Raw genomic sequence first — 19476 nt, forward strand, 5'->3', positions numbered from 1 at the left:
TGAAATTAATTAGCAGTTGCCTCTGGGTGATACAATTATGGGTAATTTTTATTTTCTTCATTTTGCTTTACTTTGTTTTTCAGATATTCTCCAAATGCATATTCTTTTTAGAATCATGGGGGGGGAAATGTGGTTAAAGTCTTTCTGGTCTTTCAAACCCAGCTCAATGGCATCTGAGTTGAAATTGCTATGTGGGTTTTCTGCATAATTTCCCATTCTTTTCCCCTGACTGGTACAACATATGCCAGCAGTGGCTTGACACTGGGTTGTGTACCCCAGATGTGGCTGTCTGTGTCCCAGCCACGATGACAGAGGACCTTGGCTGCCCCTTGAGTCTCTTTCACTGTCTTCAAGCCCCTGGATTTGACCTCTGTCCTGGGGGCTGGAGCCCAGTGTTGGCCTGTATCCAGGATGGGAAAAGGTAGTGAGGCCATATCCTTCTTGAAGAAGTGAGTGCTTTTAACCAGAGATCAAGTGCAAGTACATGTCTGGGAAATGCCGCATGTCCGAGGAGGACGAGTCTGCGTCTGGAGGATGTGAGGTGGGCATTGGAGCTAGGGATGTGAAACTCTTAGCTCCCACAGCCAGGAAGCAGGTGGGAGGGAGAAACAGGCTGACAGGGGAAGCAGTGGCAGGGCCGGCCTGATGCATCTGAGGTGACTGAATAGATCGCTTGGAACTGGGTGTTCGGGGGGAGCTCTGCACGTCCTTGGACTCCAGGGTGCCAGACGCCTGCCCTTTGGACTGCTGACCGGGTCACACTCAGAATGGTGGTTCTACGACCACTCGTACCCTGGGCTGGTACTATTCCTGCTGCCTGTCTGCAGGAATTCATTCCTTCAGAAGGGATCGAGTTTTGGACACTGGGCCCCCAAGAGGCTGGCTTTTACTTTAGAACACAAGGAGCTTTTTCCCCAGGGGCTCACCTCTGCTCCATCTTGTTGCCCAGTGGGTTGGTTGAGATGTGCTTAGTAATTATTGATAAGCTTCTTGCTTATCAAGAAGCTTGCCTTTAGCGAGGGTGGTTTGTAAAAGCATGTAATTACTTTAAAACACACACCAAGGAGAGACTTCATTACATTGACCCACTGAAAGTGAAGGTAATGTACGAAAAATACTTTAATGTATTATAACATCTTACAATACAACAGACCAGTAGTCAAGAGCATCATATATGGAGAAAAAATATACATATTTACATATATTTCTCTAAAATTAAGAATGTCCTAAATATACTCAAGAAAAAACCTTAAAATCTTATTGCATGATTAGTCTTCAACGAATCGCAGTGAATGAAACAGTCCTTTCAACAGAAGAGCAGCCTACGGGATGAATTATTGCCTGATGGAGCCTCATTGAGAATTTGTCCGCCTGTTTTAGTATCATGATTCTCGTTACTGATCCAACAGTTAGACTCCCAACTCCAGATTGTCATAGAATAAGGGCTGACATTTCAGATGATTCAGCCAAATGATCTCATTCATCTTCAAACTTAAACAGGCAACTTTCATAGCATTTATCACTAAATAACAGAGATGGTTCATCCTTTCTAAACCAGTACACTGCTACTAATGTCTGATCTTTCTAGGTTTCTTAAGACAAAATTCCATTCATAGTATCACAAGCCAAACTAAGCAATAATTGAAAGCACCACAGAATACTTGCCTTTAACACTTAAATTGAGACACCTCACTTAAATTACCTTTTATTTTCCTAATAAAAAGGAATATGTCTCACAAAGCTAATACACATATTTAAAAACTGAAACTATAAAGCAAAATGTTATATAATCCAAACTTGAATTTTACTCTAATGATAAATGTCCTGACTTCTCCCACTTAAGAAAAATGAACATTTGAATATTTTAAACATGAAGGCTTTGAAAATTCTCTCAGTGCATAAGAAAGGGAGTTGTGGTGTAAAAACAGCTGGAAAGTGCATTTAAAATAGCTTATTTGTTTTTCTTTTTTTCTGATTTTTGTTCATTTTTGTATTTTATTTTTTTGTTTTTTTCTCTTTATATATATATGTTTTTTTTTTTTTCCTCAAGTGTAGTGTTTTGTTTTATACTTCCCTTTGGGGAAAGAGAAATGCAGTTTCCCTCAACTCGAGAGAAATTCACTTCAACTCAGAGGATTTGGGCTTCAGATTCAGATTTTGTTTCAGATTATAATAATTGAGCATCTACTGGATACCACACAATGTCTTCTGTGCTTTCACATATGTGCCCTTTCTCTGTGGAATAATGTAATGGTCAGCAAAGTAAACTCATGTTAAGTAAGAAACAAAAAACCTGTTTTATGGTTATCTGATTATATTAAGGTCGTCATGGTTTAGATACTGTCAAGACCCACAGAGGAAAAAAACTTTCTAATTCTTTTTTTTTTCTTAAAAACATAAAATAAAATGGAAAATACATGACAACAATTCTATCACAGAAGACACACAAACATATTTCAGTTGAATTACAGTGATTTAAAATTTGAAGTAGGAATATCTTTTCTGGGAAAAAAAAAAAAATCACATAAACCACTTTCAAAAAGTGTTGAAAAAAGATTCTGAAGCGGAATTTCTGCATGGCTGCATAGCAGAATCAGGCAACATTTAAATGCCACCTAGTGGCCAACTCTGGAACTGCAGCTGGATTACAAGAGTTCTTTGAGCAAAAAATTGTCCATGATTTTGCTTTTGTAAAACAGTGATAGGAACTTATTATTTCCCAGGAAATGGTATATTGTCTAGGTTGCATGAAAAAACTGAATGTGGTATTTCCAAGAGGAGAATTTTTTTTTCTTGTCCCAATTCAGTGACATTTTCCCTCAAGCTCTTTCTTAGCCTAGCAAAGGAAGGCTCTGGATCTTATATTGACCTAGATTACATTCTTATTCCAAGTGATTCAGAGTTAAATGGGAAATATTATATTGTGCCACAGCTTCATTTACAGAAAATTCTGGTTCATCCTACAGTCTTCGCCACACCCTTTGCTCCACCTTTGCCTGCTGCTTTTGCAGATGAGTTCATGCCAGTCCAGGAACGTGGCGCTTTTCAGGGACACGGGGACGACCAAGCAAGTAAACTCATATGCTGTTGCCTGACAGACTCAGCAGATTCACACAGCAACCCAAGCCCTGACCCCATGTCAACTTCCTCACTAAATTTAAAGCACACCTTGGTTTTGTTAAGAATCTTGGAAGAGAAAGGGGAGCAGCAGAGATCACTCACATTCCTGGAATAGTCGGCGTGGGTCAGGGCCATGCAGAGCCCCGGGGAGAGGAGTTATCTCCTTCTAGGTACTTATCAAAGCCTGGTAAGATGAGCATTTCTTATTCTTGGAAACATGTATGGACTATTTCTAAACTTCTGGGTAAAAAGTCCAAGATTGCAGTGATATAAAGGCCGAAAAAGAAAGAGCCTCACCGCAAGCAGAAATAATTGGGGGAGATAATTTGTAATTTTTCCATATGGGAAAATAACTATCAAATGAAAGGACTAGAAAAATATCTTCAAAATGGAAATACAGGAGTCAGTAAATACTACTCAAAAATTAAATCCATAATAAGCTAATTAACTAAAGTTAATGGTCTTGCATGTTCTAAGGATTTCAATTTTCCCAGTTATTTATCTGTTCAGTTACCACAGGCAATCAGATCCCACGTACGACTGAAAATCGAATTTGGGGCCGCTGGCAGTGCCTACGGGAAGCAGGGCAGCCACGCGCTGAGTGCCAGGGCGGTCCCCACAGATGGGCTGAAGGTTGTTCAGCCTTCAGCTTTACCAGTCCAGCTTCAGGTCCGCCTTGCTCCATACGTATTTCCCTCCTCGCTTGAGAAACATCTTTTCATCAAAGCCGCTGAATTTTATAGCTTCTTCTACGCCAACATCCAGGATGGACGTGGAAGGATCCTTCCGCCCGTTTCTGCAGTTCACGAAGCGCATCTAGGAAATTCATGATAGAAATTGGGATATTTCCTGTAAAACTCAATTTGGGGGATCAACTCAAAATGACTTTTGATGTTCTAATCATTTCAACAGATGTTTGTGGAGAGCTGTGAACCAGATGCTTCACTGGGGACGTTGAACTCTGGGGACATCATCTCTGTACTCAACCAGCTCCCATCACCCCGTGAACACCTGAGACCAGGTAAGGGCACGATAAACAGAATTATATACACATGCCTGTCCCTCCACTGGGGGGCGGGGTAATCAGGAAAGGTTTCCAAAAAGTGCTGCCGTCTAAGTTATGTTTTGAAATTGTAAACTAGAGAGAACAATATCGTAAAAGCCCAGAAGCGTGAAACAGTACTGTGAGTTTGGGAAATTTCAGGTAGATGATATTCCTGGAGTGAAAACTGTGTGTGCAGGAATTTAAAAAAAAAAAAAAAAGTGTAAAAGCTTCTTTTATGAAAGGGAGATAGCATGGTAAGAAAGGTGATACAGAGGCGGGCAGGTCCCACATGAAGAAGAGTAGCACATGCCCTGCTAAGGGTCTTGGTTTTTATCCTAGATTAAGCATCTTACAGACAGGAACCAGATCTTCACACCTCTGTGACCTACCATGGCACACAGCATTTTGTAGTAACACTTGTTGAATCAAAATGTTCTTAGATTGCCAAAAGTAAATTTTGCTCCTACTCTATTTATTCCAACTGTACAGAAACCAGAGAGTTTGTGGAGGAACATTGGTCAAAATCCCCAGCCAAAAAAAAAACAATCCCCAGCTAGTCATGGTACTCCAAAAATAAATTCTGTTTGACTTTTCCTCTCTACCTTGAACCCATTAACTGAACATTTGTGTTACCACCTTTTCCCCTCTGCTCCTTAAAGAAAGCACATATTGACAACAAATGAATGACTGTGAATCATCACTATTTAACTTGAAAATAATAAAATATCAAAAGTCACAGTAAGCATTTCTCGAAACACCAAATTCAGCTTAAATATAGAAAAGCCATGGTTCTCGTTGGAGCTCATTTCTTAAAAACAGATCTTTGAATGGAATTATTTGTCCAGTGCTAGAAATATTGGCAAAAGTTTATGAATTGGGACAGAAAAAGAAAAGAAAAAGACACAAGGAAAGGGAGAAGTGATTTGTTTTTCAGTTTGGAGAATGATGGCATATCTCTTCCTTTGGAAGGCAGTGGGGTAGGAAGGTACCAGTGGCTTTTGGAGAGGAACTGTAACCTCTTCTCTCCAAAGCCAAGAGCTATCTGTCAGAGGACAAGCTGGCAGCATCTGAGGTATTAAAGGCAATAACGTCAAGGGTGACGTGTCCTTCCTGCAAAGATCCCTGGGTGTCCCTTGGCCAGAGAACCCAGCTGAAGATGGCGTAACAAAGGACACTGCTTTGTGTGATGTCAGCTCCGTGCGACACCCGTGGATCCATAGCCATAGGGAAAAGACCATCGAGTGCGGGTGTGTGCAAACACTGGGACCAGATTCAAGCCATTGCCTGCCCAGCCCCTTAGCTCAGAGATGGACACAGCGAAGTAAGGGCTCTATAATATTAATGTTAGTCGGTGACAATAAAAACATGAAATGCTGGCCAGAAAGAATGAATATAGACTAAATGGTTATGCTGATTATAACTCAACCCTGACCTTGCCGCTTAATGAATTGTTAAGGGATCATTTTATAATGCATTAGACATACTCACATATTCATCCAGAATAAGGTAGGAATCTCTCATCTGCAAAGCAGAAATCACACACCAATTTAGTCTGGAGCATATTTTTCAGTATGTATGCTCAACTGCCTGTCTTACCGCGTTTGTGTGTTTGTGCTTTATTATTTCTGGAGGCCACATTTCTTACATCTCTTGAGTGTCTTTAGATGCGTCCCTTACAAGGTGAGCCATCTGCCAGTGCCCCATACCCACCTAACACTCATCTCCGAGCCATCTGTTTGTGTCCATTCGGATTCTAGCAGATTCTAGCAGGCTGGCTTCTGCCCCATGCTGGAAGGGTCACATGCCACTCTGAAAGCTCCTCTGACAGTGAAACCCCCAGGCTAATTTCCCCATTTCCTCTAGCTCTGGGGAACCCTGTCCTTCATTGTTCAATATTCCCTGTGTCCGCCATGCCTCTGATGGACCCCCTTTTCAGTGAATAAAGCAGAATCCCTTTAATGCTATTACCTGGGAGCTTATCTGAGGATTTTAATATTACTTACATTACTTGTAACTAGTTATGCCTTCTATAGGTATATAGAGAGTGTGCCTACACTCTCATAGGAAGGTATACCCTCTATATGTACCCCATATAGGTAGGAGTCTGCAAACGTTTTTCTGTAAAGGGCCAGAGAGTAAATATTTTCAGCCTCATAGACCATGTGGTCTCTGTGGCAACTGAAAGCCACTGTAGACAATGCTTAGAGAGGAAGCATGGCTGTGTTCCACTGAAACCTTCCTTATCGACCTTGAACTTGCATTTCGTATACTTTTCATGAGTCACAGATGTCATTCTTGTTCTGATTTTTTTTCCAACCGTTCTTGGCTTGCATTCTGGGTTTGTCCCACAGGCTGTAGCTTGCCAATTCCTCCTTTGCATGGCCAGTTCGGGACCTTGTTCCTGAATGTCTGGAGGTGGGCCAGGCATCAGCATCACCTGGGAGCTGGTTAAAATGCTGAATCGTGGGTCCACCTCAGACCTGCTTGCTGGTTTGCAAACTTGGGAGTTCCCTGGGTGAAACCTTACCCACGTCAGAGGTAAAGTGAGCTGACCCCGCCTATGTCAGAAGCAGAGTTCACCGACCTCATCTACATAAGAGGCATGGTTAGCTGACCTCACCTACATTGGAGATAAAGTTAGCTGAGCTCACCTATGTCAGAGATATAGTTAACTGACCTCACCTCTGTCAGGTATAGTTAGCTGATCTCACTTACAAGAGAGGCAGGGTTCGCTGACTTCTCCTATGTCAGAGGTGAAGTGAACTGACCTCACCAAAGCAAGGGAACCGACACACAAAGCTTGTCTTGGGTGACCTTCAAGACAAGAAGACCTCAGCACCCTCTGCTCGTCTTAAAAGTTTATAGAGAAGCCTGAGCTGGGTTCAGTCACATGTGCCATCCAGATGGTCTCACCGTGGGAGTGCACGTCCTGAAGACAGAGGAGGGGTTAGGAGCCTCCACTTGCCCCAGTCCAGCTCTGGGTCAAACAGTGGTCACCTCCTCTCAATAACTTCCCCAACCCTGTGGACTCTAAATCTGCATTTTAGCAAGACCCTGCCTGGTGGGGGGGCGGGGGGGCGGTGTCTGTACAATGAAGTTTGAAATGAACTGACTAGCAAGCTTCTCAGGCTTTGGAGTTATCCAAACCCCAGTTTGTCCCTTGCTGGGCTCTAAGGGAGGTGAGTTAACTCTGCCTCTGACATGGGTTAGGTCAGCTAACTCTACCTCTGTCACAGGCGAGGTCAGCTAACTTCACCTCTGACACAGATGATGTCAGTTAATATACGTCTGACATAGATGAGGTCAGTTCACTGTACCTCTGACACAGATGAGGTCAGCTAACCACGCCTCTCATGTAGGTGAGATCAGCTCACTTTACCTCTGACATGAGTGAGGTCAGCTAACTCTTTCTGTCACGTAGGTGAGGTCAGTTAATCCTATGACCCAGCCTCAGAGTTTCTAAAATGGGGGTAATATTTCTGGCTCATGAAGCCTCTGTGAAGTGCTCAAAAAGCAGTAATTTATGACATATTTTCTTTGATCTCACATTACCTGTGTAATTAAGACAAATTTTAAAAAGTCAAATAAAATAGTGTAGAGATATGAATATTCTCCTCTGTTCTCTGGCTTCTTTTCAAAAGCTGCTCTGACCCCATTCAGGAATTTTCTTATTCGTACTCTGGTCAACATTACTCTGAAGTATAAGGAATGAATCCTTGTTCTCAAATTTCTAATATGATGTAAGCATATGAGGGAGAGATTCTTTGGCGGAAGATGGGGAAAGCTTTTGATTTTTAAATACTTTAAAAATAATAAAACTACCTATTTTAGAAAAATTTAAAGTCCAAACAGTTATCAAGGTAAACAAAAATGACTGATAATCCCATTATCCCAAGATGACCATGGGATGTGTACATACACACCTTTTTTGCACATTAGGATTAAAGGTCAAATGAATTTTGCCTATAGTTCTTCATTTGTACCTAATATCATATCATGCAAATTTATCCTTGTTCCCTAATATTCTTTGAAATAGGTTATATAGTCAGTATAACATTCCATACAGGGAACATGAGCTTACCTGTTCTCTGTAAGTTGAATATCAGGCTACTTTCAATTTTTTATTCCTGTCCCTAACACTGCAGTAATGTAGCTTTGAATAAGTTCTTTTTTTTCTTTAGCTTCTGAGAACACACTGATTATTTACTCTGTCTCTGATAACACCTGGAAGCTCCAAACTGTAGACGTGCTTTGGCTGACACTGTTTAAATTACATGATACATACACTTGGACTGACAGGATGGATCCAATTTTTCACATTGGAAACCTAAAGATCTGGTGAAACTTCCACCTCAGCCCTGAGACTACTCCCATCTCTCCACGCAAACCCTCCAAAGCCGCAGTGTGTGCAGCCCTTGGTGGAGACACTATCCTGTTTGGAGCTAAATGTGTGACGGGGAACAAAACAACATTTGCTTCATACAACCTTCTGGTTAGACTCGGGCACCAGGCAGGGCACGTCTTTGTGGCGGTCCAAGAACGCTTCAAACTCTTCATCACTTATCACGAACGGTTCTGCTTCTCTCAGAGCATCTTCTCCAGAATTCTCACCTTCAATTATGAGGCATTGGAAGACCTGAAACACAAGTGTGGTGTTGGCTTTGTGAAGAGCTTTCCATCTCTTTTTGCCCCAAATCTCATTTCTCCCTGAACCTCTCCTGAGCAAAGAAGACTCCTCCAACTAGGGAACATTCTAGAAAGACACTGCTCTGGGGAAATGAGAACATGCCCTGAAATTTAGGGATATGGTACTAGAAGCCCAAACATTCCCAAAATATAAATTTTTAAAAACTGTTCTAGATTACATTTGATCTAGTCTTATAACCTAATATTTTCAGACTACAAAATCATGGTTGCCTGCAAGCCCAGGGCCTCCCGCGGAGGAGGCTGCCTGGAGGACCAGGTTCTGAACCACGTGAGCAATTGCATAACAGTTGACACCTGATCCAGGTTTACATCAATTTGCATCCTGCAGACCTCAGTGATCTGATGCAAAAACTGTTTTCTAAATGGACAGCAGCTAATCCTCTCCCTCCAAAAAAGTCAGAATTTTGAAAAGGCAATTCTGGAGTGAATCAGGCAAGTGGAAGCCAGAGTAGGGGTCGAAAGATTGGAGAAAAGAGATAGAGAAGAAGTGACAAGGAGCCATGAGCAAACCAAAGCTATGAGAAAAAATATATATAATATGTATTTATAATATATAAGTATAGTACATGAGTGATGACTGGCAGGGGGCTCTAGAAGGGAAATCTAAGAGCTTGGAACTTAGCCCTCTGGCTCTCCTCTGACGCCTCCACACAGTGGGTCATAGCCTGGGGTCCTCCCATCACCCCTGTTTCTGTAGCTGTTTTCAGTTCCTCCTGGACCTGGAAGAGTGGCTGATATTCCAGCTTACTCACATATATAACCAAACATCAAGTTCAACATACAAATTAAAACTTTTTAAAGTAAGAAACATTTCTTGTTTCCCATAACCCATTTCCACATGTTACAGGATAACCTCAGGAAAATAATACATTAATCCCTTTCCCATCTCCACAACCCTTCTCTGAATGCTAACGTGGGATTAACAGCACATCCCAGGCAGCTTTGATAGGAAAGGTTTTCTTGGTGTCTAGACAGGAATTCCTTCCCTAGGTCTTCTCTACCTGTGGAAATTCTATCCCTCTGTCCAAGCAGGAGCCAAATACCTCCTCCTACACGAAGTCTTCCTGGCTCTTTGGCAGAAATAAAGCTTGCCTGTTTCACCCTGCCACATTATCCCAGCACACATAGCTTTATATTACAAGAGTTTTCTTTAACTCTTTTACTTGCTAGAATTGAATTCTACATCTTATCTTTAGTTGCATTAGTCTGGGGTTCAGGCACAGACTTTGGATACCTGCATAGCAATCATCGGGGCAGCTTGTTAAGAATACATATTCATACAAACCCTCCTGCTAATCTGTTTCAGGATAGTGGGTATAGGATGAGGCCCAAGAAGCTGATTTGAAACAGTTCCCTGAGTTCATTCTGAAGAACAGCCAGGGGCAGAAACCTTCAGTTTATAATTCTTTGTAAGCATCTGTGCATGGTGGGTGCTGTAAGTCACTGTGAACTGGCTTACGAGTATTTGAACCTTAGACTTTTTAGTAGCTGATAGTGGGGCTAAGTCCTAAAGCACACATCTGGGTGAATGAATCTTGGGAATGAATTTTGCTACCACTTGGGGATGGCCTTTCTCCCAAAAGCTTCTAATAATGCTATGAAAAATGAACTAACAGAATTTATGAAGAACACATACCCATTTATAAATAGGCCAAGAGTTTTTAAGACAAATCAGTCTTATTATTTTAATAAACACATACGAGTTAGACTTCCTATGAACATATTCTTCAGAAAATCTCCAAGCACTTCTCATATTCTTTTATGTTTACTTTCACAATTTCTCAGAAGGAAATCATTTATAAGGGGGAAATTGAGGCAAAGAGAATGTAAGTAGTTAACGTTTAGCAGAGCTGAAAGAAGGACCAAGGGCCTGCTTTCCCAACTGGCTCTCTGAGTCCATAGTTCTCTGTATCCTTATCATTTCGGGTTTTGCCGAAGCAAGTCTCTCCTGACCGTTCTCTTAATTACAACCAGCAAAAGCGACTCGGTACGTACCTTCCAGCGGATGGGGTTCAGGGCTTTAATCTGTTCCGTCATGTCCTCGTCCACATTGTATCGATTGATGACAGAATTTATCTTGAAGGCCACTCTGTAATCTTGGCACCACGTCCTCAATTTTTGGAGATTTTCCACGTGGTTCTTGTTTCCTTGACCACGGCCAATAAGGACATTGACCTGCTCGTCAAAGCTGTCGCAGGAGATGGCGAGAATGTCCAAATATTCCCCTGAGGGAAAACCGTCACCATTAGCCTTTTCCATCCAAGGATGCAGACACAGGCCTTTAAGCCAGAGGTGGAGAATTGGAGCCTTATGGACCATAGGTAGACATAGGTAGGTAGATAGGTAGACATAAACGTTTTGTTTGTTCCTCCAGACATCTAAAAATATTTCAAGCTCTTTGCAACTATTTTTGGGGGGATAGATTTAACACAGAATGTAGATTTATGGTGTATCTTTAATAATTTGAGCATGTGGCAGCGCTAACCTTGAACTCCCATATAGGACCAGGATCAACGGAAGTTCATAAATGACTGTCCACGTGTCCACTATTAATAATCCTTACACTTTCTTTTTGTCTCCCTACCGCTAATGATCCTTTTACTTAGGCACTTCCGAATTCACTAATTGGCACCACCTCTCCCGTACAACCTTTGAGCTTTTGATCCAAAGGTGCAGCAACCCTCCTGGTCCCTACTCTTTACACCATATTGACAGCATGTAGAGCCCATCCTGGAGAGAGCACGCTGCCCTGGGGACACAGACAGCAAACCCAACCAGTTCTTCTCTGATCACACAGCTCCCTAACCCTGTCTTATTGCTCTGAATCTGGTTCCCAAAGCTTACTTTTGAACTTCTGAACCCCCTCTTTCACTGAGTGACTCCCTTCACGGTCATTTTGATGTTGACTCATTGCCCTGTGGTCTTCCTGTTAACCTTCCTCAGGTGGGCTGTTCTACCCACATCCACACCCAGATCCACATCCAGTTCTTCATCATCTTGGAAGGAGGATTTTATCAGAGATCTGCTGTGAGTGTCCTCAACAGATCACAAGTGCAACTACCCTTTGGATGATTTCAAGGCTCAAACAACTTACACAAAGCAAAGCACACTCTAAGAGTTCAGTTAGAACTGTTTCCCAAAATGATAGTAGTAATAATAGCTAACATTTTTCAAGTGCCTCCTAAATTCCAGGTACTGCTCTCTGAATATTAACATCTATGTAAAACTTAGCTTCCCAGTCTTAGGACCAGGGGTTCGTAACCCTGGGTCGTATAGTGGAATCCCTCGGAGCACCCCAACTTGGCCTGTCCACATACCACGAGGCTCTGATATAATTAGTCTGGAGTCCAGTCCCAGTACAGATATTTTATAAAGTTCCTCAGTAGCCAAATATGCAGCCAAAGGTGAGAACGACTGTTCTAGTCTAATCACTTACTTTGTACACGAGACTACTAAAATAGAGTTATTTCCGAAAATACTTTAAAAATTAAACATGAATAGCAAACGATAAGGTCAGGGCTTGCAAAACTGCACACTGCGTTCATTCTCCCCACTAGCGGCTCAGCTAAAACTAGCTACGCTGATCATGGACGGAAGAGTTCTGGGGCTCGTCTGTTCTGTTATCTGCCTTGTCATACTTGTTGACTTAGAGCCCTACCAGCTTGAAAAGAGATTAGAGCAAGCCCACTTGTTTCCTTCCTCCCTTTGGATTCCCAGCAGGCCTGGCCAAAAGCCCGGGATGGAGGGAAATAGAGCAACAGACAGTGACAGAGGCGGCCGTCCCGTGCCACGTGAGGCTCTCACCGTACTTCTGGAACCAACTCTCCCGGATCAGGCTCCCGTTGCTCACTATGCTCACGCTGGGCAGTTGCAGCTCCTGTTTGCAGAACTTCACCAGCTGGCCAAGGTATCTGCCCCGGTCGTGGAGGAATGGCTCCCCACCGGAGAAGTTGATCTTTTCCATACCTGGGACAGACAGAGCACGGCTTTTCCTTCTAGTTTTCCACTTCACCAACATCCATTATTATTTTAATGGCAAAAGTAGTATATTCTCAATGTAATAGAATGAGATGAGAGAAAAGCGGCACTAGGACGTACGCCTAAGCTCCAAAGCCTTTGATCTTTCTAAGTGTGCAGGGTCGCCCCTCCATCCTAGCTTTCCCGGGACAGTCCCAGTTTATGGAGGACCAAATCTCATCAGTTAGTTTTTTCTAGCACCCTCTTTTACTCTCAGATGTTTCTACAATGGGGCAATGGTAAATTATAACACCTCACTATTTATAAGCTAACATGCTAGGAGGTGGCTTGTACGATAAGCATTATTATCCAATAAAAATACGATCCCCTAAAAGTGTGGTTAGATAGGGGCAGATAACTAGAGAAAGTGAAACAGTGCATTGGCCAGTGATGTAGCCCGTGAGGAGTTTGAGGATTAGGTTAGAGGTGATGAAAGAATGAGAAAACTGAACGAACAGGATGTAGAGATGTTGCTAAGAGCTTAGACGAGGAGCAATTAATTCACAGTGGTGCCAACCTACAAGCCATCCTGTCACGGCACACGGATCAATAGCTGATGCTCATAATGCTTGAGTTCTATTCAGTCTGCTCTGTTCAAAAGCCGAAGACGTGGGCTTCCCTGGTGACGCAGTGGTTAAGAATCTACCTGCCAGTTCAGGGGACAAGGGTTCGAGCCCTGGTCTGGGAAGATCCCAGATACCGCGGAGCAACTGAGTCCGTGCACCACAACTACTGAGCCCACACACCTAGAGCCTGTGCTCCACAACAAGAGAAGCCACCGCAATGAGAAGCCTGTGCACCGCAATGAAGAGTAGCCCCCCTCGCTGCAACTAGAGAAAGCCCGCGCGCAGCAACAAAGACCCAACTCAGCCAAAAAAAAAAAAAAAAAAAAGCCAAAGAAGTAAATAATATATTTTAGAAGCATCTGCAGCCAGAGCAGTCATTTTAAATGTAATGTACTTTTATTGTTTAAATTTAAAAATAAATTTAAAATTTTAATAGCTACCAAAATAGATTTTCCTCTATTTGCCAGAAATCTTACTTACAGGACACATCACCCATACTATACCTTAACCATTTTAACTAACTTTGGTTTTATTTACTTAAAACTGAGAGGTCATGATATAAAAGTATTAATTATAACTGTAATTGTTTATACTCTATTAAAAAACATATGAGCATTTATTTATTTGTGCCTTGTAACAACTTTTTAAGGTTGATATATGAGTTATCAATATTGTCTGTATTTTAAAGAATATTAAACTGATATTCAGAAAGTTAAATGTCTTGACACATTGTTTAAGTGCTGGAACAGGAACTCAAATCCTGGCCGTGTGAATCAAGAGGCTAAGTTTGTTCCATAACCCCAGACCTCTCTTCATTTGTTCATTCATGCACTAATTCATCCATTCAAAAACATTCATTAGATTCCTATTACCTTCTAGATACTTTGCTAGGCAGCAAGATAAGCAGAATGCTAGGTTTCAACCTTGGAACTCAAACTCTTTGGGGACCCAGATATTAAAAACAAAACACAAGAGCACAATTTTAAATATGCTGCAGTAGGCACTTAGGTTGCTTCCATACCTTGGCAATGTAAATAATGCTGCTATGAACATTGGGGTGCATGTATCTCTTCAAATTAGTGTTTTTACTTCTTTCTGATATATATCCAGAAGTGAAATTGTTGGGTCATATGGTAATTCTATTTTTAGTTTTTTAAGGAACCTCCATACTGTTCTCCACAGTGTCTGTACCAATTTACATTCCCACCAACAGTGTACGAGGGTTCCCTTGTCTCCACACCTTCTCCAGCATTTGTTATTTGTGGACTTTTTGATGATGGCTATTCTGACTGGTGTGAGGTAATACCTCATTGTGGTTTTGATTTGCATTTCCCGGATGATTAGTGGTGTTGAGCATCTTTTCAAGTGCCTGTTGGCCATCTGCATTTCTTCTTTGGAAAATTTCTATTCAGTTCTGCCCATTTTTTAACTGGGTTGTTTGTTTTTTGATGTTCAGTTGTCTCAGCTATTTATGTATGTTGGCTATTAACCCTCTATTGGTCATATCATGTGCAAATATCTTCTCCCACTCAATAGGTTGTCTTTTCATTTTGTCAATGGTTTTCTTTGCTGTGCAAAAGCTTTTACATTTTTTTAAAAGTGTCCATCAATAGACGAATGGATAAAGGAGATGTGGTATATATACACAAAGGAATACTACTCAGCCATAAAAAATAATGACATTTTGCCATTTGCAGCAACATGGATGGACTTGGAGGGCATTAGGTTAAGTGAAATAAGTCAGACAAATATTGTATAATATCATTTATGTGTGGAATCTAAAATAACACAACAAACTAGTGAATAAAACAAAAAAGAATCAAACTCACAGATATAGAGAACAAACTAGTGGTTACCAGCAGGGAGAGGGAAGTGGGGAGGGGCAAGATAGGGCTAGGGAGAAAAAGGGTTATAATTAGGATTATATGAAATCATGTGTGTGAAACTTTTGAAAACTGTGAAGCATTATAGGATTTAAAGAATCTTTCATTCAAGTAAAAAAATAAAATAAATAAAACATGCTATAATACATGCATTTGTAACAAATGCCATGGGATCACAAAGGAAGGTGAGAGGGCATTCATTCTGCATGACGAGGACCAGGGATAATTCTAAGGAGCTTTGAAAGTTCACCAACAGAGACTGAGGTGACAAGCATTCCAGGAAGAGAGAACAGTGCGATCACAGGCTCCACGATGCAGGTGTTGTGGGAGAACTGTGTCACATGATGTGTCCACAGCTTGGGGCCCTTCAGGAATTGGGGTGAAGGATGGCAACACTGAGCTTGAAGCCTGTGCTGACAAGTTTGGGCTTGGAAGCCATGCAAGAGAGCTAAGTGGGGGAGTTAGCCATCAAAATATATATTTTAGTAAGATAATGTGCTTTCAGAGGGGACCCAGAGACAATGAGATGAATTGCAGCAGTCCTGGTGAGAAATAATGAGACCCTGAACCAGACCCCAATGGGAACGGCAAGGTGGGTCAGGCATTGGATGAGCTGTGGATGACTGGGCAGGCGTATGGGAAGCAAAATGAGTCCGATCCAGTAAAGTGCAAGCCTACGATCTCACCATATCAAGCACAAAATCCGGCAAAACTAGTGTGTGTGTTAGAGTAAGAGCTAGTGGTTATCCTGGGCAGGAAGGGCAGGGGCTGAAGGGAGCGTGCGCTTTGGGTGCCCTGCTGTTTTCTGTCTAGAGTTGTGTGCTGTTTACTTGGGTGTGTGCAGGTCTGTGCAAATGTATGTTACATGTCTGTAAAAAAGGCAAGCAAGTTGGGGCTTCCCTGGTGGCACAGTGGTTGAGAATCTGCCTGCTAATGCAGGGGACACGGGTTCGAGCCCTGGTCTGGGAGGATCCCACGTGCCACGGAGCAACTAGGCCTGTGAGCCACAACTACTGAGGCTGCGCGTCTGGAGCCCGTGCTCCGCAACAAGAGAGGCCGCGATAGTGAGAGGCCCACGCACCGCGATGAAGAGGGGCCCCCGCTTGCCGCAACTAGAGAAAGCCCTCGCACAGAAGCGAAGACGTAACACAGCAAAACTAAATAAATAAATTACTAAAAAAAAAGGTAAGCAAGTTGAGAAAAAAGTTGGCCATGTGGCTGAACTTGCTCTAGTGAAGACAGGAGGACAGACCTGGAGCGGAAGATGTCACCGTAGAACTGGACAGGCTGGGGTCTCTCTGAGATGCCTTCGAGTTACTGACGTGGTGACACCGAGTGAGAGTCTCCAGAGCAAAGGCATTGCCTTGTCTGAGTCGTAAATAGTTTCTCTAAAGTTTCATAGTAAGAACAGGTAAATAATCCAAAATAAAAGATTCAGCTATCGCGTTTCTTAAGTCAAAGTGTCTGAATTTGTTTGCAACCTTCCTCATTAACTGTTTCTGGGAAACCCCAAGTGCTTCGGGCCGACTCAGAGTGCAGCACGACCTTCCCGACCTGCCTCGCTCCGCGGGCTGGGCGGACCGGGACCCTGCAGGTGCAGGCGCGGCTCGCTTAGCTTAGCAGCGTCAGGAGGATGGGTTTGCTCCACTTACACCCAGGTCAGCCGACTCTGCGGGCTGGGAAGGCCTAGACACCCATCCCCAAATTCACCTCCACATCCTCTGGAGGGAGGGCATCCTCCCTGTGCTGTGGGAACCGCTAGGATTCTGGGGGAGCCGTCCAGTCCATGCGCGCTCCCAGCCCCCTCCTGTCAGCCAGCCACGTACCAGCTGAGCCCCTGATCTCGTACTGGGTCCGGACTCACCCGCTTCCTTCAGCAGCTGCAAGCCTCTCTTGGCCTCCGCCAGCGGCAGCACGAAGGACGTTTTGGCCGTGTGGAAGCAGAAGCCACACTTGTAATTGCACTGGCGAGTGAAGTGATAATTTACGCTGATGGGGGTGATGGGCAGATCGCGGTCCTCTTTGTCTTCCCTGCTGGGCTTCCTTGGTTTTCTCCTGCCCCGCTGCTGCTGGCTCTTCTGGCCCCCTGCCAGCCAGAATGCTGTACTGAGCCGGGGGAACAGGGTCCCCAGGCTGCTCCACATGGAGCCCAGGTGCTGCACGAAGGCGCTCAGCAGCTTGAGAGTGAATGACACGGGTACCAGCATCCACATGGTGGCCAGGTTCCCTGAGGCTGCCCTGCAGCTGCAGGCTCACTTTATATGTGCCCCGGCAACCTGTCACACGGGGAGGAGGGACACACCTTCCTTGATTAACTCTCAGCGGAGCACAAGTTTCGATTTCTCTCTTTATGAAAATGAAAGTTGGAACAGGGCCAAGACTGAAGGCTCAAGGCTAAGACTGACATCTGCTTTCTCTGCCCCGCTGCTTCCCCCTGTCTATAAATAATAGGGGTATAAATAATAGCCTCCTAACTGGATACAGATGGAGAAGGTGTTGCTATCTAATCTCTATCTCCATCTAGCAGATAGCAGTAGAACTAGACAGAGACTTAGCCACGTCTGTAGCTGTTGCATTGCTTGTGCATGACATAACATGTAGAAGCTTCCACTCCAGCACCCTTCACCTGGGGGCACTCAGCAAGAGTTCGTTAGGAGAGCCAAATAGTGAAAAGAATGAATGACCCTTGGAGGATGAGACCCTACTCCGTGAGCCTCAGCATCCCCTTTCAGATCACAGTCAAATCACATAGGCAGAGCTTCCCTGGTGGCGCAGTGGTTGAGAGTCCGCCTGCCGATGCAGGGGACACGGGTTCGTGCCCCAGTCTGGGAAGATCCCACATGCCGCGGAGTGGCTGGGCCCGTGAGCCATGGCCGCTGAGCCTGCGCGTCCGGAGCCTGTGCTCCGCAACGGGAGAGGCCACAACAGTGAGAGGCCCACATACTGAAAACAAAAAAACAAACAAAAACAAAAAAACGCATAGGCACATAATGACACTGATGCCTGAATCTTTCTTTAGTAATTTATCTTAATGTACGCATTTTTACATATTCAAATTTAGACCTTGTATTTCCCTGCATGTCTATGCATTTCTATACCTTTTTTAATAGACAATAGGAAAATCAGATGCTTTTCTAACATGCTTCCTTTTTTTAAAAATTGAAGTCTAGTTGATTTACAACGTTGTGTTAGTTTTAGATGTCTGCAAAGTGGTTCACCTATACATATCTATCTGTTCTTTTTCAGATTCTTTTCCATTATAGGTTATTACAAGATATTGAATATAGTTCCCTGTTCTATACAGTAGATCCTTGTTGATTGTCTATTTTATATATAGTAGTGTGTATTTGTTAATCCCAAACTCCAATTTATCCCTCCCTGCCTTTCCCCTTTGAAAACCATGTTTTTTCTTCTGTCTGTGAGTCTATTTCTGTTTTGTAAATAAGTTCATTTGTATCATATTTTAGATTATACATATAAGTGATATCATATGATATTTATCTTTCTCTGTCTGACTTATTTCACTTAGTATGATAATATATAAGTCCATCCATGTTGCTGCAAATGGCATTATTTCATTCCTTTTTAGGGCTGAGTAGTATTCCATTGTATGTGTATACCACATCTTTTTTGTGTGTGTCTTAGACATTCATTTATTTATTTTATTTTATTTTTATTTTTAAAAATTTTTATTGGAGTATAGTTGCTTTACAATGTTGTGTTAGTTTCTACTGTACAGCAAAGTGAATCAGCTATATGTATACATATATCCCCTCTTTTTTGGATTTCCTTCCCATTTAGGTCATCACAGAGCACTGAGTAGATTTCCCAGTGCTATACAGTAGGTTCTCATTAGTGATCTATTTTATACATAGTATCAGTAATATATATATGTCAGTCCCAATCTCCCAATTCATCCCACTCACCTCCTTTTTCCATTCATCTGTCGATGGACATTTAGGTTGCTTCCATGTCTTGGCTCTTGTAAATAGTGCTGCTATGAACATTGGGGTGCATGTGTCTTTTTGAATTAGGGTTTTCTCCGGATATATGCCCAGGAGTAGAATTGCTAGATCATATGGTCATATCCTAGATCATATCTATTTTTTTTAGTTTTTTGAGAAACCTCCATGCTGTT

The 19476-nt window shown here is 42.8% G+C and overlaps 1 protein-coding gene across 1 annotated transcript; it reads right to left on the reverse strand.

Annotated features, from left to right (window-relative positions):
• Positions 1 to 1135: 1135 nt before the first annotated feature.
• RSAD2 (radical S-adenosyl methionine domain containing 2) lies at positions 1136 to 17551 on the reverse strand. The gene is made up of 6 exons (XM_060027641.1): positions 17203 to 17551; positions 12677 to 12838; positions 10868 to 11097; positions 8652 to 8801; positions 5654 to 5686; positions 1136 to 3936 (listed from the first exon to the last, which is right to left on the reverse strand). The coding sequence occupies exons 1-6, from the start codon at positions 17549 to 17551 to the stop codon at positions 3772 to 3774; spliced, it is 1089 nt and encodes a 362-aa protein (XP_059883624.1). The 3' UTR covers positions 1136 to 3771.
• Positions 17552 to 19476: the final 1925 nt, after the last annotated feature.

This window comes from Delphinus delphis, chromosome 12, assembly GCF_949987515.2.
Source record: "Delphinus delphis chromosome 12, mDelDel1.2, whole genome shotgun sequence".
Classification (NCBI taxonomy): Eukaryota; Metazoa; Chordata; class Mammalia; order Artiodactyla; family Delphinidae; genus Delphinus; species Delphinus delphis.

What these genes read in the sequence shown, in the direction of transcription:
- RSAD2 (XM_060027641.1), bottom strand. Translation starts at nt 17,551, where the DNA reads ATGTGGATGCTGGTACCCGTGTCATTCACTCTCAAGCTGCTGAGCGCC. An exon ending in GCAGCTGCTGAAGGAAGCGG is followed by an intron (nt 12,839 to 17,202) that starts GTGAGTCCGGAC and finishes TGTCTGTCCCAG; the next exon opens with GTATGGAAAAGATCAACTTC. An exon ending in TGAACCCCATCCGCTGGAAG is followed by an intron (nt 8,802 to 10,867) that starts GTACGTACCGAG and finishes CTTGTGTTTCAG; the next exon opens with GTCTTCCAATGCCTCATAAT.